Source organism: Mastomys coucha, unplaced genomic scaffold (assembly GCF_008632895.1).
Source record: "Mastomys coucha isolate ucsf_1 unplaced genomic scaffold, UCSF_Mcou_1 pScaffold9, whole genome shotgun sequence".
In the NCBI taxonomy this organism is placed as follows: domain Eukaryota; kingdom Metazoa; phylum Chordata; class Mammalia; order Rodentia; family Muridae; genus Mastomys; species Mastomys coucha.
In genome coordinates this window covers 51,465,619-51,488,691 of record NW_022196915.1, presented here as the reverse complement: position 1 = coordinate 51,488,691, position 23,073 = coordinate 51,465,619, and the positions used below count along the sequence as shown (strand labels likewise).

The window sequence follows — 23,073 nt, the reverse complement described above, 5'->3', positions numbered from 1 at the left end:
TCTGTAATGAGATCCGATGCCCCACTTCTGGTATACTCATATACATAAAAATAAAGAAATAAATCTTTTTTAAGAAAGAAAGAGAGAGAGAGAAAGAAAGGAAGAAGGGAGGGAGGGAGGAAGGGAGGGAGGAAGGGAAATGTAGGACCCTAGCAGGAGGGAATGGTAGCCACTATTGCTGACATGATACTGAGCAGGGAAGCATGCTCACACTCTTCCTCGTGACTCAGCAACTCCCTAACATGACTCAGTGGCTCCCTAACAAAACAACTGCAAAAATTAACTGAGGGCACAAACAGACCAAGCCCTGGTTCCAACATGAAACCGCTCTCCAGACTCAGCAGGTCTCAATGTCCATTTGGGTTCTCTCATTAGGGAGTAGAGATCTTGGGGTGGGGAGCTTGTTAAGCCAAATAACTAAAATGAAGAGTGTGAAATGGACCCCAGACTGGAAGGTCCTAAGGCAGAGGGGACTCAGGAGAAGGGATTAGCTCAAATGGCTGTGTAGGACCAGCCAGAGCAGTGTGGCAGGCATCAGGGAACTGGTGTCTCCCCAGAAACAGCTACCTGGGGTCCTGAGCAGCCCCAGCAGGGAAGAGACTCAGTGCTGTGCAGGGTGGAAGCTGGGGGACGGGGCGTAGAAGTCCTGTGCATCCACAAACAGCTCCTGCTTGTTCCAAAAGTGTCGGACAGTGAGAAGAATGCTTCCTTTGGGAGACTGGCTAGAAAGGGAAGACACCAGTATGAGGGGATCAATGGAGACATTATTTCAGTGGTTCCATGGAGAGTTCCTGGAGGCCTAAACGTGGATAGGAAGAGAAAGAAGCAGAAACAAGGAGGGAAATAGATGCCTGGAGGCTGAAGAAGTTACTGAGAGGAGATAGGTGGACAGAGTACCCAACAAACTGTGTATATCCACACATGGGGCCGGGGAAGAGGGTCAAGCCGTCACTGTAATGTACCAGATACACACTAAGCTGGACCTTCTGTGAGCCACTGCTCCTTCACACACAATAGCTCTACCCTCCAAGCTCAACCATTTGCATTTTAATGCTCTTTCCACATTCCCTGCACAGTCGCCTCTATTTCAGGAGCTCTAAACATTTCATATCGTAAATTCATTAATCCTTATGACACATCTGGTAACTATTAATAAAAACTACTGCAAAGAATTTCACAACCATAAATATTAAGAAGTCCCACGAGAAGGAGGAATATAATTGTCTGTTGCCTGCTCAGAACCAGAGCTTGGGGAGTACAGCCTAGCACTGTATTGTGGCAAGCGCTGTGGCTGGGTGGAGTCAGTGGTGTTCAGGAGTCTTTGTATGGTCTGCTGAGCACTGCTGAGACCCAACAGACCTGTGTTCAGCCACCACAGCCTGGCAGCGGTTCAGGGAAATGGTGCCAGTCATTTCAGAGATCACAGCTCACCCTCAAAGTATTAGCCCAGGCTTAAGAAGTCCCACAAGAAGGGGGAATATAATTGTCTGTTGCCACTCCCTTCCCTATGCCACAAACATATTTGGCAGCGCCTGCTGGGACCCTGCACTAGCTGTGCTTCTGTCTGTGGAGCTCGGAAGGAACATCTTGCCCTCCACTCTTAGAAGGGCATCAATAAGTGCTGTCTTGGTGTTTTCTGAAAGAATAAACACGTCCATCAGTCATTTAACAAACAGCACAAAGAATCAAACTGATGAGGGAGGAGAAGGATCCTTGTAAACTTTAGCATAAAGCTGTAAAGAGGACAAAGCAAACACTAATTACCTTAAACTTAAACAATACTGAATTTTCACCTACATTTTTTATATTTATAAACCTTTTCTAACATCTACCTACTGCCCTGAATTTGATCAAAGTGGTACCCAAGTTAATACTCAGCTTTTATTTAAATAAATATCTAGTCAACTATTTAGGTCCAAGTAGGAGAAATTAGTTTTATAAGAGTTGTAAGTTTTATTTTTTGCTACAAATAATCAGAACTCCACATCTCACCTTCCTGATATGAGGAAATTCTAACCAGAGTCTAGATGTAGGGCATTAGAAATGGCTGGCTTTAACGTGCCTAGTGGTGATAACAGCCGCACACTACTGAGGACCAAGCCCAAGCCTGTGTCCAGGCTATGCTCATCAGGCCCGAGCCTGTGTCCAGGCTATGCTTGCTCATCAGGCCCGAGCCTGTGTCCAGGCTATGCTCATCAGGCCCGAGCCTGTGTCCAGGCTATGCTCATCAGAGGAGAGCTGTTCCCTATAGTGAGAGGAGAAGCATGCTCAGGGAAGGCTCTGGCCTCGCCAGGGGTATCTGAAGCTGTGGTAGCGTTGAAACCCTCAGTGCCTGGTGTCCACCATGGTCCCATAGCTGCCTTCTGCTTTACACTCTATGTGTCAGGCTGATGTGGGTGCAGTGTGTCAGCCATGATGAAGCCAGCTTTTTACCCATCTGGTGGCTCTATTTCAAATGGAGAAGTGAGTGTTCTGACATACACAGCTCCCTCAGATTACCCTGTCACCAGCACATGGTACATATACGAAGGAGGTAGTGATCCAATCATATGTGTTCTGTAGATGACTACATGTGGGGTAGGGGTGGGCTGATCATTACAGGCCCTGGTTAAGGCACGATTGATTACCCTGCCTTCCATGTGGCTCTGTCGAATCACAGGATCCAAGTGTCAATCACAGGAAGCCTGCTCAGCTCATGCTGTGACTAACTCTAAGGCTCCAAGTGTGATGGAGGAACTACCTACATCTCAGACTTTCCTCAACAGGTCAGCACTAAGTGACAGTGGCCTGCTGCACCTGAGGCTACTTTGCAGAAGAAGCAAAAGCCCCTGCAGCCACACTATCCAAAGGGGCAAAAACAGGAAAGCAGGCCAAAAGGGAGCTCACTTGTGCAGGTGGGAAGTCAATCTGACTTTAACCCTTTCATTCCCTAGAATAATCAATGCAGCACCTTAGAATCTCAAACTCTGAAGCACACCAACTACTTCATAGGAACACAGACTTCCAGACTCGTGAAGAGAGCTATCATGACAAATTAATTCAATCTTACTAATTAGAGAGCAGGAAGTCCTTTCAATTACTGTATGTGCTGTCTGAGAAACACACTTGAACACGGGTGCGGGTTTCATTAATTGTAGTTCATTATTTTCCAGATTCATTACTAAATTTGCCTCAGAAGGTCAAAGATAGCAATTTTGTCAGCTGCTACCTCTTTCCATGCAGTATCTTTGCATTTCTGGAACTCAGACAGAAACTGATTACAACCAGAACTGCTCTCTGTGAAAAAGAGAAGCCCAACTCTTTCTGAATACACTCACACAAAGAAAACTACACACAAGTTATGAGAATCTTGTTTGTAAAACAGGAACTAGGAACTTCCATCACAAAAGAAAAGACATGAGCCACAGTCTCAAACCACAAAGCCACGAACCAAAAAGGCCTCTGGGCCACTCTTTGGCACAGAAGCACTGACCAAATGTCTCCCTACCAGTGCCCATGCCCTGCCCTGCATAGGGATGGAAGAGAATGTTCCTGCCTGCAAATGCCAAGACCACTGATGAAAGGATTCTTGGCAGTGTTCATTCTCACACCATAAACCTGCATTTCTCTCCCAACTCATCTGCCCTGCCAGGGGAATGATGGATCTCAGGGTCTCTTCCACTCTCAGGCCTCACCTGGGTTAGTATCCCATCTTGGAAAAACTGTTTGCAAACCTAGGAATGGCCAGCGTCTGGGTTGTTGTAAAGACCAGCAGTTTGTGGACACTGTGCTCTCGTGGCTGTCTCTATGCTCTGCTAACTCCAATCCCAGTTCTGTGTGACAACACTTCAGAGAAATCGCGTTGTCATTCTTCTCCTGAGATATTGGCACCAGGGCACTGACAGCCAGCTAGCCCTCTCCTCAATCCTTCCTCACAGAGCGTTTCATTTCTCTCTGAAATAACACCAACCTGGGCTGCTGTTCCTGGCAGTCTAGAAGGATCTAACGCTCTTGGTCCACAGATCACTCCAGAGAACTTGCAGCAATAGGACTGTTTCAAAGGAAATGTTAAGCCTCCAAACTAAACTGTGATCATCACAAAGGAAGCCGTTCAATTCCTCTCCTCTTGAAGAAGCGAAAGCAGGTTCTAATTAATAGGCCTGTGTCCCTGAACATGGTATACAGGCTTGAATCTAGATCTTTGTTTCCCTTCATATTGCAAGCCTTAAGTAACTAAGTAGTGTTGTTCCCTAAGTGCCAGCAACACTCCCAGCTGGACAAGGCCTCCTGCCCTCCAAGCTGGGACAGGTCTCTTAGGCATGCTCACTGATGGGCTCTATCTAGGATTCATCTTGGGTCTAAACATCTCAACATCAGTTTGTTGCTTACTTAAGGAACATCTAAACAGACACTGGCAGCAAATAAAATCTCAGGGTGCTCATGCCTAGCTAAACTACTGTCGACAACATCAGACACCTACACAAGAATGATGGTGGAGCTAGGCAGCAAGCAAGGTCATCAAGCAGTGGTCATGGAGTTCTTTTTGCCAGATTGGTGATATAGAGCAGGTGACTGGTATGTAGTCCCTTTAACTCCATGATGTCACTAAGTCCTCCTTAAAAGGGGAGATGGAGTGGTGGCCACCAATGTGAAGATGCATTATGCTGGCCAGATGCTTGATGGCTGAAGAGTGGCTTCTTTAGGTTGTCAGGGCTCTGTCTTATACAGCCAACATTGTACTTGTGACTCAAATGCTGATACCCTATAACTAAAAAGAATGCAGATGATAACAAAAATATAAGTTTTAAAAAGCAAACAACTTAAAAAGGATTTTGAAACAAATATTTAGAAGTGAGCCCTGAAGTTCCCCATTTGAGAGTTTTTGTGTATTTTTGTAGTTAATACAATATTAAAGAGAGAGACTACACTGACAAGGCTGGACACAAGACAAAAAATCCAGCAGCCATGCCGGGTGGAACTGTGCACTAATCCTACTCACTGTCGTGCTGGATAGCTTTAAGTCAACTTGACACATGCTAGAGTCATCAGAGAGGAGAGCTTCAACTGAGAAAATGCCTCCATCAACCTCTCTGTAGGCAAGCCTACAGTGCAGTGGCGCTCAACCTCACTGTGCCTCCAGAAACCTCTCTGTAGGCAAGCCTACAGTGCAGTGGTTCTCAACCTCACTGATGCCATGGCCCTTTAATATAGGTCCTCATGTTGTGGGGACCCCAACCATAAGATTTTCATTGCTACCTCAGAACTGTGATGTTGCTACTGTTATGAATCATAATGGAAATATCTGTGTTTTCCTATGGTCTTAGTTGACCTCTGTAAAGGGTCATTCTACCCCACAGGGGTCTCGACTCACAGGATGAGAACCACTGAGTCTAGGGCATGTTTTTAGTGATTGATGTGGGAGGGCCCAGCCCCTGTGGGTGCTGTCATCCTTGGACTGATGGTCCTGGGTTCTATAAGGAAGCAAGCTGAGCAAGCCATGTGGAACAAGCCAGTAAACAGTACCTACCAGGCCATGGCCTTGGCATCAGCTCCTGCCTCCAGGTTCCTGCTCTGCTTGAGTTCCTGTCCTGACTTCCTTCAATGATGGACTACAAAGCAGAAGTATGAGCCAAATAACCCTTACTTCCCCAATTTGCTCTTGGTCATGGTGCTTCATCACAGCATTAGTATCCCAAACAAAGGCAGTGGTACTCTGGTACAGGTGCATCATTTAAATGAGATAAATCAGTTCCACTATTGCCAAGCTCAGGACCTTACTTACTACCCCACCCATTGCCCCTGTAAGACAAAACAAAGATGAAGGCTATTGCCACAGGTGGCGGGCAGACTAACCCAGAACTGCTAAGACTGGGTAGGCCTTCAAGAACACAGACCGCTCTTGCCCTGGCTTTTACGAGCAGAACACAAAAGGTCAGATGCCAAGGCCACAAAAAAAGATGACCCTGTTTTTAGAGAAACCGCAAAGAAAGGATTTTTTTAAAAGTCAAAATCTTAACCACCAGGTATACGATCAGACTTCCAAGAGAGCGAAGAAATGGAAAGAGGAGCACACAGCAGCCAGGCACGATGGCCATCGTCTTCCACTGGAGTTGAAGCCCACCCAAGGATGCACACACCCAGGAGGCAGCAGCACAGAGCACATTTCAAGTGACCAAGCTGCAAGAAAACTAATGTTGATGCTGTCACTTGCAATTATAATTTCCATCCCACAGAGACTTAGCAGGCAGTCAGTCGGGGAAGGTGAGAGAGGCTGAGGCAGTGATTCAGGGGTTGTATGGAGCTGCAGAGGAGGCAGTGCATTTTGGGTAACTGAATCCCAGGGGAAAAATCAGGGCTTCAGGAATTTGTTTTAATGGCATGTCCATCCACCTAGGAGAGAAGGTTCACAATGTCTTGACACAGCAAGACCTCACTCTGTTGTGTCTGTCTCACTACTAACCTACAAACAGTGCTTTCTACACATGTGACAGAGGTCCACACAGGGCCACATCTCCATCTGCAAACAAATAGGCAGTGAGACAACTTGTATCTCCAACTTATGGGGATGATTCAGGGCAAATGAGGCCTGCCCACTGAGCCCTGCCTACTGGAGTTTTATTCCTGAGGGAGATGGTCAACAAACAAAAACCTACAAGTTTCCAGGAAAAATGCATGTGTATCTGGTGGGGGGTGGTTTGCTATTTTTATTTGGCTCATAGAGAGGGCTGGGATGCACTTAGCTGTGCTTCCACTGAGTGGCCTCCATGACAGCGTGGCTCTAAACCAAAGCAGGAGAAACAGAGTGGCCTGCCAGTGCTTGAAGAGAAGGCAGATACTGAAACTGAATGGCATGTGCTGATGTGTTCGTGGGATAAAATGGGAGTGGAATGTCTTAGATTGGCACAGAGCTGGCAGGGAGCATACACAGACTAAAGGAGGACGCTCACTCCTGGAGGGTACTATAAGTCACAGCAACAATGTAGACTTTGCTTTCATTTCCATCTGCTTTATATGAATGGTTTAAAAATGGAATGAAGTGAGCTACCTAGGGAAGAAAATGGTTAAACATGGATGAATAGAGAGAGCCAAGAAGGTACCCGGACACCAGCCTAGGACAGGCCACCAAGGACATGCTGTTGGTGATACAAGGCTTATGGTTTTATGCAGATGAGGACAGAGACTGCAACCTTGAGGATATGGAGGCATCTGCCCCAGGGAGGTGTTTTCACAAATCACTGTTAATGTTTTAGCTACACCACAAGGCACTGTCGCTAAGCCCAGTGTTAATTTATATTTTCATACATTTGTTGTCACCTGGACATGACAGAGTGCTTTTCTGTTCCCATCAGGTCTGTCTCTAACAGGCTGCTGTTCTTCTTGCTATCTAAAGCTCATGGCCTCAGCACAAGTGAACTAACTCTCCTGTGCAGCCAGGGCTTGGACTTGCTCGATGAGAATTAAAAACAAAAGCTGCCCATCTTCAGCATGACTTTGTTTCACTGCCTGCAGTGAAGAGCAGTTGAAAACCAGTGGTCACCAGGCTCCATGTAATGTCATCATGGTGCTTACAGAAGGCAGAAGCCATGGTGGCTGTCCCCATGTGGGCTCTGGGTCACCAGGGCAGACTGGGGAAGGGCAATTTCTTTATAGCTAATTCAGATAGACCCTCACATCATACTTGATGAAACAATGACCAGTTTAAAGCAGCATAATGTGCACAGTGATGAGCCACTGGGAAAGTCAGCCTTGCCTGCCTGAACCCTCCATTCACAGACACATCTCAATAACTGTTAAATGACCTTTGACCTGCCTAGCTATGTGTAATTTAAACATTTTCAAAATTGCTGTGTTTCACTTTGCCATCTGCTCTGTGTGCTGATGTGCAAGTTGGTATCACACTGGGCAGGAAGCTCTCTCTACATACAGAATAGCTTATTGATGACAACACCATCTTTCCTGAAGAAGCCTTCATACAAGCCCTTAGGCTGAGGCTACTAAGCCACATTCCTGACACTGGGACATTTGAACTATGGAGGAGCTGCTGTCGAGACCCACTTCAACATCGGCACCTGCATGGTTTGTGTCTCTGAAGGAGTATAGATAAATCTCATGGGCATTGTCTGTTGAGGTACACAGCCTGCATAACTGCATATTGCATCTTCAAGTGGGTTCCTTTCACTACCATGTAAGAGATGCTTCCTGGCTGTTTGGAAAATCCTAGAACATTTTCTCTAATGCTACACTGCTAGGTAAAGTTTTTAAAACAGAAGGAAGACAAGTGACTACTTTAAGTCAAAGAACTGATTGTCCACTGCAAGGGGGCGGGAGTGAATTATGATTCAAGATTGTTTGAAAAGTGAAATCAAGAATTAAAAATAGAATTACATTTTCTATTTGGCAACACAAACAACACTAAGTGCACCTTCATAAATTTGACGATTGTTGTACTAAGTGATAGCACCATGAATCACATTAGTAGCAGACTTGGCAGTTTTTGTTTTAGAGCAGAAAGGATGGGGTGTCAGTATGTGCAAACAGCTCTGTTGTCTGAACAGAGGGGAAGAGGCATCATGACAGGCTTTCCCAGGGTCAGAAGCTGGCAATAATGCCCTCACTGGGCTGGTTCTCTACCTCCCACTTCAGAACAGCAACACCTCAGGGAAGCATTCCCTGTGGCTCCTCACCTGGTGTGTGCGGGCAGATGAGTGTCTGCCCCTGCTGTCATCCCGGACAGGGAAGAGAGACTTCAGCAGCTTTGGCATCTGTGGCACCAGGGACTTCACTGGGTTCAAGTAAGAGGCTGCCAAGCCTCCCAGTCCTGTTGGGATGAAATGAAAACAACAGCATATAACTTTTGCTCTGCATTTGCTGAGAGTCACTTGCCTGCAGTGTAAACAGGCAACTCTAAGATCATTAGTAGAAAAAGATTATCACAGCCAGCATCTACCAATTTAAACAGCAGTAGCTAAAGCAACCAGGATGCTCTAATGTGCATGGCTCCCGCCAGTGTTGGCGGGTGACCTACCCTCCCTCCTTGCCAACACATAAGAACTAACTTCTGCTCTAGAGGAAGGAGAACTCCGTCTTTGTGTGTGCTTGGTTCTGCATGCTCACTTGCTTGTGGTGTTTTGAAGGTTTGTTTTCAAGACAGGGTCTCACTACATACACCAGGCTGGCCTTGAACTCACAGGGATCCTCCTGGTTTACCTCCGCAGGGCTGGGATGAAAGATGTGCACCTCACACCCTGCTATGAATCTTAAAAATAACAGTTAGGGCTGGTGAAATGGCTCAGCAGGTAAGAGCACCAAATGCTCTTCCAGAGGTCCTGAGTTCAAATCCCAACAACACATGGTGGCTCACAACCATCTGTTATGAGATCTGACACCCTCTTCTGGTGTGTCTGAAGACAGCTACAGTGAATTACGCTGGAGTGAGCGGGGCGGAGCAAGAGGGGCTGGCAGAGGTCCTGAGTCCAATTCCCAGCAGCCACACACATGATGGCTCACAGTCATCTGTACAGCTACAGTGTACTCATACACATAAAATGAATTAAAAAAAAAAACAAGAATAAACAATAACCTAGATGATATCAAAAACTTTTTGGAAACTAGGACTTAGGAAGCAGTCTGATAAGGAACACAAAAGTCTAGATCACTCCACACTAAAGAAACCTGAGTCATAGTTCAAAATCTTCTCCAGCTTCAGACAGCATCACTAAGTAATCCTGTCAAGTATTTAAGGAGTACATCTTACCAATCACACAGAAACCCATGCAGAAAAGATAGGAGAACCCCTTTCCAAAGCACTGTATGAGGCCAACACAGTCTTGATACAAAACTTAACAGATGTGAGGATGTAAAAGCTGAAAGTCATCATGGACCACATATAGACAATAAGTGTTAACTAACAAGCCGAGCATTAAGAAGGGTCACAGGGTAACTTATCAGGAATACAGGGTAAAGCCACCACCCTTCCTAACCAATGCCACCCAGTAAGCTAAGAAAGGTGGCGTTCTGATGGACCTAGCAGGACATCCTGATTGAACCTTTTTCTGAAAGATACTCAAGTTTCATGGCAGTGATTGGCAGATGAAAGAAACTTACCAGGATCAGGAGACTGGTTATTTTGGGGTGAAACAGAGGGCGCTGGAGGGCCTGAAGCTATTCCTCTGGAAACTAGTGTCTGGGATATATCCTGTTGACTTTCCCACCGGCCCTATTAAGCACAAAAGTAAGTCATTTTGTTTAAACTAAGAAGTATATCTTTAAAAAAAATTATATAATACTCCAGAAAAAGCCTCCTAGCATTACTAAAGCATTGTTCTCTGGGATGGAGTCAGTATCACTCCCTCTCAAGCTTGCCATGTGCTTACGGGCTGTGTCCCTTCACAGACGAATGTTCACTGCAGATTCCTCTCCACTTTACAACCTGTGACTGCCAACAAGCCATCCCCAAATCTGTGGCATCCTGCCACCTCCTCAACACAGGCTCCTTTAGAAATAAATGCCCTCAAATTCTGCCGTGGCTCCTATGGCTGGAGATGACACCCTTACTCCTATGTTTCAACTGGAGCCCAGGAATGGGGCGGGGCCTCCTCTTCCCACAGTTCTGGGAAGTACCAGGGTACTGAGCCTCAAGCTGTGAACAGATCTTAAGCTCCCTTTCATTCTGTGATAACTCAGGTCTTACTCTCTAAGGTTAAGTGACAGTTTTAATATTAGTTTAACTGAGCATGCTACAGACAAAGGACCCAGGCAGGGTTAACTAGGATGTCCTGAGGGCTGCTGGGAAGCAGGATGGAAATGTGAGTCCTGGAAGACTCAACACTGAGGGGGACAGCCCACAGCTTCCTACATGGATTAAGAATCTATCTGCTTTTAGCGGCAGCCTAAGGACTGATCATAAAATCAATAAGCTCTAAGTGATCTGGATCATGTTCACCACAGAGAACTCACTCAGCACTTGATGGCATTAAAACAAAACAAAACAAAACGAAAAACACTGATGTTCTCTCTCAGCACTCATTAGGAAACAGACAGAAAACAGACTCCAGGTACGTGATCAGGGCGGTAAGAAACCCAGATCCATCTGGGCATCTCCACCCCTATGGATAACACGCTTACTTACAGATTTTAGTCTTCTGTTCGATTTTATTGTTAATTTTTGCATTCTAACTTAATTACCCTTCTTGGGATGCTGCCCACTTTAGGTGCCTTGGGGTGTCACGTCAGTGTCTGAACACTAAGGTCAGGAGTTTCAAGAGTCTCAGTGGAAGAGATGTTGAGATCTCTGTTCATGATGTCAAGTTCATACAAGGTTGTTCTGAAGACAAATTACTTCATTATAGAGTAAATTTATTCTAATATCTTAGGCTCTCTTGTCTGGCAGCTGACACAACCACATTGTATATCTTAGGAAGCTGAGCAGCTGTGTTGCACTTAGCATCCAAGCTGTGTGACACAGAGCTGTCCAATAACAACTGAAGGAGGTAGGTGTCCCTTCCCTGGGGCACAATCAGGGCTCCCCTGGGGCACAATCAGGGCTCCCCTGGCACCTAGTGCACAATGTCCCATAGAGGTTACAAGAGCAATGGCTCTTCCTGCCTCACACCCCAAGACTCTGAGTATAAATAAATGACAGGTCCAGACAACACCCAGACACAGCCTAAGCATACTGCAGGCCTGTGAGTTAATGGCAGATAAAGAGACAGACCATCATAGCACCCAACACCCAACACAGGTCCCTGTAGTCAGGGCAGACAGGGACCTCACAGTCACTTGTTCCCAGCCTCACTGACCAGAGTCAGGATCTGAGTACCCTGGCAGATCTGGCTCTGCTTCCTAGGGACAGATCTGAGGAGGAGCAAGGTGCACCCCGCTTCTCTGCCAGCCCCTAGAGATGTACAGAAACCTCCCAGCATGTGGTTCTCCTCCTGCACAACTCACCAGAGATGAATGGAGCATCCAGGGCAGGACTGCCCATGGTTGTTTGCCCCTACTCCCTGCCCCCCAGTCCCTGGGCTGGACAGGACAAGTGCTGACTTTGCAATAAACTGGGCCTGCCTGGCTATGCTAGTTTCTCCCTTTACTGAAATGCTGGGGAAGAGAACAGAACCAAAGCCGAAACAAAGCAGCCTCCAGTTAAATGTACTTCAGAGAGGGGGAACTTGGGACTGTAGGTAGAGGGGACTTTGAGACTTTTGCTCTGGAGTTTTCTGAGCTCTCTCAGACAACTCAGACCTGAAGGAGAAAAGGCATGACACCTCCTTCCTTCTGCCATAGTCATGTGCACCTGGCACCTCCCAAGGATTGTCTACTCCTAATGCCTGCTTCCCTGCTGAACTTCAGAATCAGCCATGAAGATACTGGGGAAAGACTCTGGCTTCATTTGGATCCACACACAGAAACTAGTTGTTCTAAGAGGCAGAACCCCAAAAAACAAAACAAAACAAAACCTTTCAAGATTTTAGGAGGGGCCCCAGACTCAGAGGCACAGGCAATCCAGCAAGTCTAGGAGGTGCCTGAAGGTCCTTGTCTACCAGCCGTCCTCCCATCAGCCCCAGCTCTTCCACCAAATATAATTTTTTGGCTTTCTGTAAAAGACTTTGAATTTGATCAGGAAAAGTGACAAAAAAGTAAATAAAAAGATGTGTCTGTGTCATTTCCAGCCCATAGGCAGCTCTGATGCAGCTGAAGAGTGACTCATGCTTGGCATCTCTGAACCAAAGCTGAGCTGACGGCAGTTCCAGGAAGCTGTGTTAGCGCCACCCTGCTCAAAACACCAGCTGACTTGAACTTTGTCAAGAGCTTCTGAGGAGGGCTGGGAATATACCTCGGTGGTAGAGCCCTTCCCTGGCATGCATGAGGCCCTCAAAAAGCATCACATAACAAAGCCACTTCAGAGGACAACAGCACAGCTTTACTAACTTAATACAAATGCCACCTCTAAAGTGGCTGTAGGTATGACAACAGACTTGTTGACAGCTGTCCTTGCATTACAGAAGCATCACATACAGAAGCTTGATACATCACCAGCTTTGCAGTGTCAAGGCTAGCAACAAGGTGAAATTAATTCTGCATGGGATACCCGTAAGTAGACGGTCTGTTTTCATTTCCTCTTTTAAAAGAATCTGTTTTCATTTCATCTATTAAAAATGTCTCTAAAACAGAGGCAAAGCATTCCATAACTGTAAGCAAAACACCACTTCAGTATGGTCACATCTTATATTTTTAATTGGAAGACTTTTTTTGAGGATTTCCTTTAGTGTCTAAGGTGATGGCAATAATCAAGCTCTTTAATTAATTACTTTACCAACTCAATTTTGGTGAAGCAATTCTGATTTTAACACAGAAAGATTAAATTAGAAATACTCAATAAACAAGTTTGTGTGTGAGCGTGCGTGTGCACACCCAGACACACACTCATTCGGCTATCAACCCCAGTTCAATCAACCTCTTCCCCTCTTGCCTTCTTGACATCCTCTTAATGCCACTTACTCCCTCCCGAGGATGAGATCTATTCTCATGACAAGAGAGCACAACAGGAGAAGGGAGACTGGAGCTGGCTCGTGGACTCTTCTATGACAAACCATAGTGCTCTGGCTAGCCTGTGGTGTCTGGGATAAAATACTTCACACTCTAGCCTACAGCGCTCATCTACAGCATAACCTACAGTGTTATCTGTAGCAAAGAGCTGAGAGCAGCAAACGGATTTTGAGAAAACTAGAGCTGACCCCATGAATGCCTATAAGACAGACATAACTAACATGAGGATAATTTTTGATGACTTCAAAATACATTTCCTAGCTCTTTTAGCATCACCAAATCTGGGTTGAAATTTGTAGGACTAACTCCCTGAACATTAAATATTTGACGGAGCATTTCTGCCCAAGTACCTGTGTGCGTGCATGTGTGAGGTACTTAACCACAGCACAGGTGTGAGGTTGGTTTCCTCCACCACTGTCAGGATGATCCTGTAATACCCAAGTACCTGTGCCAAGTCACTGTAAGTACAGTTATGGTTAAGGGTTTGACAGGTCCTCTGACCTTTTAAACACTGTCCATCTTAAGAACTCTCCTATAAATGTTCATAACCCATTTTATACATTCAAAATGATACAGGCAATGTCCTTAACAGGCTACAGGGTTGAATCTTGTTCCTTGATTCTGAGGGAAATATGATTTTTTTCTCACTAGTGAGACGATATGATGTAAAACATTCATGGGCTGATAATCTTTTACAGTGTTTTGCTTTAGGCCCTGCACAGGAAAATGGGGAGCTATTTTGTAGTCTTTTTTTTTCCATTTACATGGTCTGTTAATATTCTTGTCTGCTGCCATCTGCCTGACCTACCACAGGCATCTGTGACAGAGCAGGTCTCCTCCTGGCCCAGGGGCAAAAGCAACAGCCTAGGGTGGTACTCACGGGCTGCTTACAGCCAGATTCATAGGAAGATGCAAAGATGTCTCCATGGTAGAACTGACAACCATGAAAATCAAGGTACCTAAAGCCACAGGACTTGTGGGGAGATGGCGGGAGAAAGGGGTAGGTGTCAAAGTCTGAACACTGTAAACTGTACCAAGCTCCAAGCTCTCTGAGGTATATAGGAAAGACTAAAATGATCAAGTTACCAAGACAGAACCATCACACAAGCCAATCTGAGCAGCTGGAAACAACAGCACCATTTTCTCCAAGTTATTCAAGAACACCGAGAAATCCAGAAGAGAAAAGAGAAGCTGCTAGGCCAGTAACAAGACCATGTAATGCTCCTTTACCTCAAGCAATGCAGCAAACATAGACTGCTAGAGACTCAGTCTGAACCCTCCCAATGTGCAGCAGAAATGACCTGGAAAGGTGCAGTTACCCAGTACCATCCCAAGCAACCCTATTGGTCCTCATCCTAAATGCTGTCTCAAGGTCCAACATGACCTATCTGCCTCCTTCTCTCTGCACACATAGACACACACTCCCACAGGCTCACCTGCTCCTCCCTCAGCCTGCTTCTCAGTAATCTATTCTGTCACAAAGCCTAAATGGCACCTAGTCCTCTCCTTCTCCATACATCTCTTCCTGCCCACAGGATCCCAGAATCCATCTCTTTGGTGTAACTGACTATTCTTTCCCAAGGATATCTCTTTTCCTTTCATAGTCTTTCCGATCCAAATAAGCTTTACCCCTTTACACTGATAGCTGCATACAGCACTCTGGAGTATTCCACACACCACAGCTACAACAAGATGGCTGGGACTCAGCTAGACCACTCAGTTAAGACAGTCCATCCCAAGCCTGACAAACACTCACACACACACACACACACACACACACACACACACACACACACACACAAAGACCTCAGCATACACGGACTCAGGAATTCTAAATAAGGCCCCTCTTCCCTGGGCTTCAACCCACTCTGCTGTGGACAAGACTGTTCACCCTGTGCCTATGGTCACACTGGGGGCTTCTATGCAAAATGTAAACTCCAGCTCTTCACTTGCCTATGTGCACATGGTTCACCCTTGGGGTTCCACACATGGTCACCACCTCACGGCAACCCTTGCAGGATGTGTGGAGAGCAGGTGTATGCCCCTATGTGTGGTTCTTACTCCATCTGCCTCAGCCTAGAATGCATCTATGTCCCTTCATCCTTTCTCCTGCTGAAGAGGAAGCACGTCATGGTCTCAATTTTACGATAAGGAAAGTATGAGGAGACAGAAAAGCAAAAATCTCAGACACTTCTTACAGGGAAATGAGGACTTCAGTTAAATGCACCTCCCCCAAACACATGAAGTCAGGCCTTTTCTTTCCTATTATATATATTTCCCATAATAAATCCTATAATCACACTTAAAAAACATCACACAATCAAGTTCCCAAAAGCTCTCCTTCCTTCCACTGGACTGATTCAAGAAGACAGTATCTGTCCAAGCCCATGTCCATCCACCACTGGCTTACTGAGCTCCACCTTGTCTGCGTACACATGTGCACTTGTGTGACTTCATATGTGGGTACAGTTATGTTTTCAGGCATGGGAACAGCGTGAGTTTAAAATGAGTCTTAGACATTTTTACCTCATCTTCATTGTTTCTTACATTTCCATAAAGAAAATGTCAACCACAAATACAGAATAATTAACAAGAATAGAAACAGTCTCATGAACACCACTTGGCTTTAACAATTATCATCAATCAGCCAATCTCTATTTCCCTACACACCCCTGAGTCATTCTTCGGAAACTCCCCACATCACACTGCTACTATGATGATGCAGATTCCCAGTGTAAGCTAGGGTCATCCTGTCAGCACAGCACCAACACCTGGCCAGGCACCTCAGAGTAACAAAAACAAACTGTGAGGGGTAACACCTAGATCAGGCAGCTGCAAGAAGTGCTGACCTTTTCAAGCAAACAACAGTGCATTTCTATTTGCATAAAGCTGTTACTGAGATTTACATGTTTTCTTTTTTTCTAATAAAAAATAATTTAAAATATTTTTATTTCTTGTAAGATTTTATCATTATATCATAGCTTTACTATTATAAATACAATTTGAAATTCCTTCTTCATAAGTAAATGAAATATTATATTATAAGGATAATTTTTAGCAAAAACTAACTTTTTAGTTCTAGTGAGAGGGTAGATCAGGATCAGAAAAACCAATGAGGTACCCTGTCCAATAAATGTTTCAAATCCAAGGCGTGGACATATGCAAGTACAGAGATTTGATTTGAGAAGATGAACGAGGCAAGGAGCTAAGTGTTAACTCACCTTGTTGCTGCCTAGACTGTGGGATGGGCTAAGCTCCTGTCGGCTTCCTGACAACTGGGAAGAGATAAAAGAGGATTCATGTAAAAGCATGACAGCATCTAGAAAGAGTCTGCTCTGAAAATCAAATCAAGAAGGGCCTGAGTGTCTGTAATCTCAGTATTTGGGAGGCAAAAGCAGGAGAATCACAGTGAGTCTGAAGTTATCCTACTTCCCAGTTGGAAAGACACAGTGAGACAGAATCATAACCAACCAACCAACCAACCAACCAACCAACCAACCAACCAACCAAGCAAGGCCAATACTGCAGACCAGTGTGTCTCTGGTATGTGAAAACCACTGAGCAGTTACCAGTAACGTCCCATGGGTGGTTTACCTAGGCTTTAGTGTCCACTATACACTAGGGTGACACCTCACTGGGCCTGAAAACATTTCATCCCTTTAATGTCACTGGACCTTGCCATGGCCTGAGCCTTTTGTCTAAGAATAAACTATTTAGATTACTGTTGAGGCTCCTGTGAGAGGAACAGCAAACAGCTTTAGAACTCATGGAATGCTGCCCACCAGTCAGTATAACCACAATGGGTGTGCTGCAGAGAGGCAGAGCTCTAAGCACTATGTGTCCTGAGGACTTCATGCTGTTGCAGAGTTTTGCTCTGCTTGTTGCCCTCCACCCCGAGTCATAGCACTCCTCCTAATCAGTGAGTTGTATGAAAACTCTAAGAGGTTTCCAGCCCCTCCTGGGCAGTGTCACTGGCCCTTACAATAATAGTGATTGATCTTTTTCCAGCATTGCTGCTGCAGCAGATTAGTGATTCAACCACCACCCCCAGAAGGAACTTAGAGGATGGAGATTGTTAGTGATGTCCATCACCTCTAGAAAGAATTTGGAAATGTAGACTGTTAGAAAAGTTAGGTTAAGATGTGTTCACTAGTGGCTTTGATGCAGAAAATCTTGGGGGACAATTTAAAGTTCAGAACGTCACACCCTCAATAGTTGAGCCAGGGGCTTTTTGAGGTCAGAGAACAAGAACAATAGCTGCCCAGCTGATACTAGCTGCCACGCCTTTCCTGCCAAGGCTGGGCTGGTGGTCAAGGCGATGATTATTTTCTTGTACCCATTTTTGCCCTCGGCTTCCTGATCTGATTTGATAAAAACTTGTTAGTTGGTAGGTGTGCATGCTGATAATTTAAAGTAGCAATGATTGTTTTTTACATAAAAGTTTAGATTTGTGATTCTTTTAAAATTTTTTATAAGATTGCTTTAAGATAAATAATAAAACAATTGATCCCTTCTCTATAACTCCAAACTGCAGCCTGCCAGTAAGAGAAAGTGGCCGAGAAAGAAATATCTTGTTTGCTTACATTTTGTTAGTCTATAACAAGTTGCTTAGATATGACTGTATGTGGGTTCTTGGGAATAAGTCGTCTTTTATCTGTATTACATGAAACATTTAATCATGTAAAAGCATTAGGGAACATGCAGGTTTTTTTACTCATTATAATCATTCACTTAAAGAAAGATAGAATATAACCACATTGTAGTTTTTGCACTGCTTGAGAGATTCTGCTGGGAGATATAAGCTACGGGAGTTGCTTTGCTTTATCTACCAAATAAGAGAGTGTGTGAGTGTGTGTGTGTGTTAATGTGTGTGTATGTGTGTCTGTATGTGTGATATTTTTCCCTGGCCCCAGAGAATTAAGTTTCACTCCCTTACAGTAAAGTCTGTTTAGTGATTAATCACAAACTGCATGCCCCTTCTCAGTGGACCTGACCTGTCAAAGGTGGCCTTAGGCAGATTATAGTATGCCAGATACCAAATCTCTGCATTTGGCAGTACGTTAATAACTTTCTGAAGGGACCAGGAACTAGCGGCATTTCTACATGCCTGAGAGTGGCCCTGCTCTTCAGGTATGCACTGGGCAGACATTGCCTCCCGCTTCTCTGCACCCACAGGTTCTCCAGTGGGAAACCTATCCTGCCTGTCACTCACGCTTACAGGTTCTTTCCTACAGAGCTGAGCGGCTAAGGACAAAAGCCCACCTACTCTTCATACCCACATCTTTCCAGAAATAAGCAGCAGATAAAGAGCTGCTGGCATATTTTTGTCAATAATTATCTCCATGTTCAATATGCATATAAACTATACATATTTTTAATCAACACATCTTAGCCATAGTTATATAAAATACATGTAACCTGTTTTACTCATTTATACTACCCTAAATGGCCCTCAAGTGATTGGTCTGCAAACATATACCAAGCTTCCTAATTTAAAAATAATTCCAGAAAATGATTTCCTGGCTCTGGGCAGCAAAGCTGGGGTTTAAGCTCCACACACATTTGTGACCTCCCAACCTGTGCTGGGCAGGTGGTGACAACAAATGAACAATGTGTGCCTGTGACACTCAAGCTAGCATTCTGGGTCTAATAGCAGGCACAGATGTGAAAAGAGGAGGCAGAAAGGCATCCTGACAAGAAGTGAGAAAAGAGGAGGCAGACACCCTTCTACAGCAGCAGCAGGAGAGACTCACTCTGTTCATGCTGGGAGAGCTGATACTCCGCCGGTTCAGTTTCCCCTTCCCTGTCAGCTGCTCCTTCACAGCCACTTCCTGGGAATAGGGAAACACACCAAGGAGAGGTCCATGTGAGAGCTGCACTCTAACACACATGGTTCAAGGTTTTCCACATTCTTTATACCAGCAATGACTTGACAAAACAGAATGACTCCATTGCACTCAGTGGAGTTTTTGAGAATAAGCTCTTCAAACCAGACTTCAGAAAGTCAAGTATAGAGGCCAGATGGGACTCCACCATAGCACTGTTAACCACATACCTGACGCAGGCGATCTAAAGTCAGGAGGTTTTCCACGGCCAGCACACTCCTCAAGTACTTCTCAATATAGGCTTCAGAGTCAGCAGAAGTTGGGTTTTCCACATTAGCTGCCATCCTTGCCAGTGCCTCTCGCTCCTCCACTCCCTGGGCATCCTGAAGAACAAAATGATGCAGTTTTTAAAAAAAAGGATGAAAGAGAGAAAGCGTTACAGATACTTTACACACAGGCACACACACACACACACATTCATCCTGAACTGAAGGATGCATGTTAAATCTACACTGAAGACATCATTACAGATACACCACATAAGCACACATGCTCACACATGTACATGTTTCACACATTGATACATGCACAGTCACACCCATACACACAATGCAGGACTCTGCATTGACAAATTTCAATGGAACCCCAAGTTCCATTTTAACATCAGCTTTTAGAACTCAAAATGCACAGAAATCATGACCCATCATTAGGTACCTGCTTAACCTGGAAGGCTGGCTAACCAGCAGCTTTCACAAACATTCAGCCTAGTTGTACCTACTTCACAAACATTTACTAACAATTAGCACCTGGAAAGGACTCTGCAGGTGATCTGGAAATCCACCTACAGGCCAACAGTTCTGCAAGATGGTGCCACCCACTGGGGTGTCAGCCCTCATATGGGCTGGGTCAACCACTAGACAACGTGGAGACCTAACACCCCCAAAATCCAAGTAAGATGCTGATGCAGCCTGGAGAAGGGAGAGGAAGCAGGCAAGGCCTAGCTGCTGTCAGGCAGCCTGACGCTCAGATGGCTGAGCTTCGAACACTGCCTGAGTCCTCCCTGGGCAGCAGCAGTGGCCAAAGGCTCTGGAGAACAGAGGCAAATCCCCACCCTGTTCTACTGACTGAGCTGCCCATTCTCTTATGGGCCAGGAGGGTATGAAGAAACAATGTTTGCTAACTCTGGAAGCTTAGCTAATTACCAGCCATCCAGTCAAACAAGGGTGCTCGTTAGTCTTAAGCTGATTTCCCTACAGTCCTTCCCTTTTAACTCTTAGAAAGAACAATGAGTGAAGCACAGAGTAATCCTTTCTAGTTCAAGATCTCATAATTAGTCACTGCTGCAAACAGCTTCCTTGCTGACTGGTGACTGCTGAGAATGATGTAGGGCCCTGCACAGGCCATACAAGGGTGCTATCACAGTTACACTCAGTCCTTGGCTTTGAGGTTGGGCAGGGAGCTTGCTGTCTATGATAGGGTCTCACTAAATAACCCAGACTCATGATCCGCCTACCTGAGCCTTCCAGTTCTAGAATTATAGACACATAACTCAAACCTAGCAGCAGCCTAATTCTCAAATGTTGAAGAGGCTTCAATTCAAATTAAATACTTAAATAGTTAATGTTTAATATGTAAGACCAACTTTAAATACCCAGGAAAGAAGTTACCATTGGGCACTTTTGGATAGAAGAGTTTTGCAACATAATGTAATAGGGCAAGACAATGCAAAGGTTCCTCCATCTTGTATTCTTGCTGAGGTCATTTCAAGTTTAACTAGAATTGGATCTCCTTGAGGCAGAATCCCACAGAAAATTACTCAATTCTATTCTAGTAGCCTAAGGTCAGGATGTCCTAGGTAACTTATCTTACCCTGTTTGTGCAGGAACCCCCCACAATTAACCACCTAACTTTTGTAAAACTGCTTTCTTCTGCAAAGTACGCCTGAAGTTTCAAAGCAAGATGCCAACACATGGTTTTGGCTTTAAAAACCCTCCAAACACTCTGGGTTGCACCTAGGTTCCTGAGTACCTGGGTATGTCCTAGCCAGCTGGAATAAGGACTTTGGCTGTAAACTGTCAGAGTGGTCATCTTTGGTGGACTCCATGAAACAGTACAAAATCTAAAAACAAAGCCTAGGTGCCATCAACTACTTGCTTCCTTTACAGACTGTTAAAGCAGGTATTGCCTGGGCAATGGTGGCACACGCCTTTAATCCCAGCACTTAGGAAGAAGAGGCAATTGGACCTCTATGAGTTGAAGGCCAGCCTGGTCTACAGAGTTAAGTTCCAGGACAGCCAAGAGTACACAGAGAAACCCTGTTTCAAAAAAAAAAAAAAAGTTATTGTCTACCTACTATCCAATCACTCAACAGAATGAATCCACAAATTCTACCACCTGGAATGAAGACTGAGAAGCAGCACTGACAGCCTGTGAGGAGGCCCCAAGTCTCTAGTCTCTGTGTGCCCTCTCTGCAGAAAACATCATTCTCTGGTTTAGAATAAAGTATGCAGCTTCACTTGCTAGCAAGAGACAGAGACTGGACTTCAGTCTGGTTCTACATCAGACATCTCTACACTGGACTATTTCTGTTCTCTGTGACTAACATCATTATTGCTATTGCCTATTGTGTTTCAAAATAAGAAGCTCTTGAATTGCTTTTCAAAATGGAGTTCTTGGCTAGAAATATGGCTCAGTTGGTAGCAGCACCTGCAGTCCAAGCCTGGTGCTTGACTTTGATCCCTGAAACCCTTGTAGGAAGCTGGATGCAGAAACACACATCTGTGAGTCCTGGACTCATAAGGCAAAAATGGGAGCAGACACAGGAGAACCTGCTGGAAGCTCAATGGCCAGTGACAGAGGAAGATTCCAAAAGGAGAGAGCCAATTCCCCAAAAAGCTGCCCTCTGTGGCATACCATGGTACTTTTCCCTCTCCTCACCTCTCTCTCGTGTACCTTTTTAAAACAAGAGAGTTCTTTAAACAAAACACTAAAATTTCAACTTTTAAGGCCACAAATACTAGAAGTTTAGGGTTAAGGACTCATAAAAATTATATACATTTTTCTAAGTAGATGGTTCATTTTTTTAGGTTTTTTTTTGTTTGTTTGTTTGTAGTAAGGAGTAGAACAAGTGCCAATACACTTGTGTGAAAGTCAGAAGACAACTTGAAGAAGTGGGTTCTTTCCTTTAACCATGTAGATTCCAGGGATGGAACAAACTCAGATCATAAGGCTTAGTAGCAAGCCCGTTGCCTGCTGAGCCATCCCCCCAGCCTGCTTCACTGACTACATGTTTCTTGGGTGGGTGGTTGTTTTGAAGAGTTAGCTCTTTACATGCTTATTTCCAGTTCAAATTTCCCAGAATACTTTACCTCTGGAATATTGGAGACGATTTCAAAGGTCACTCCACAGCCAGGAATAGAGCTCCGATGAGACATCTTTTTCAGGAGACTTTGAGCAAAGCCCTAGAGAAAAATAAAATATAGACCATATTTCCAAACTTGCTAGTTCTGTTCACTGTAACTAAGACCAACAAAGGGTGCTGTTCACTCGGAGCTAATATAAGAGGAGGCTTCTGGGGGCAGGAGACATGGTTCAGTGGTTAAGAGCACTGACTGTTCTTCCAGAGGTTCTGAGTTCAATTCCCAGCAACCACATGGTGGCTCACAACCATCTGCAATGGGGTCTGATACCCTCTTCTGGTGTATCTGAAGACAGCTACACTATA

At 44.9% G+C, this 23,073-nt stretch overlaps 1 protein-coding gene across 5 annotated transcripts in view; it reads right to left on the bottom strand.

Moving 5' to 3' along the window:
- Nucleotides 1–23,073, bottom strand: part of Kif13b (kinesin family member 13B) — a 169,918-nt gene that overhangs the window by 11,590 nt on the left and 135,255 nt on the right. For 3 of the 5 annotated variants that reach the window (XM_031362706.1, XM_031362708.1, XM_031362707.1), the window contains 6 exons: nt 22,718–22,810; nt 19,580–19,732; nt 19,278–19,355; nt 16,746–16,799; nt 10,084–10,195; nt 8,664–8,797 (listed from right to left, as the gene is read on the bottom strand). In XM_031362706.1, coding sequence (XP_031218566.1) covers nt 8,664–8,797; nt 10,084–10,195; nt 16,746–16,799; nt 19,278–19,355; nt 19,580–19,732; nt 22,718–22,810 — 624 coding nt within the window. Of the gene's footprint in view, nt 1–116; nt 723–4,494; nt 4,748–8,663; nt 8,798–10,083; nt 10,196–16,745; nt 16,800–19,277; nt 19,356–19,579; nt 19,733–22,717; nt 22,811–23,073 lie in introns of those variants that run through there. The other 2 variants (XM_031362709.1, XM_031362710.1) reach the window with 2 other exon arrangements.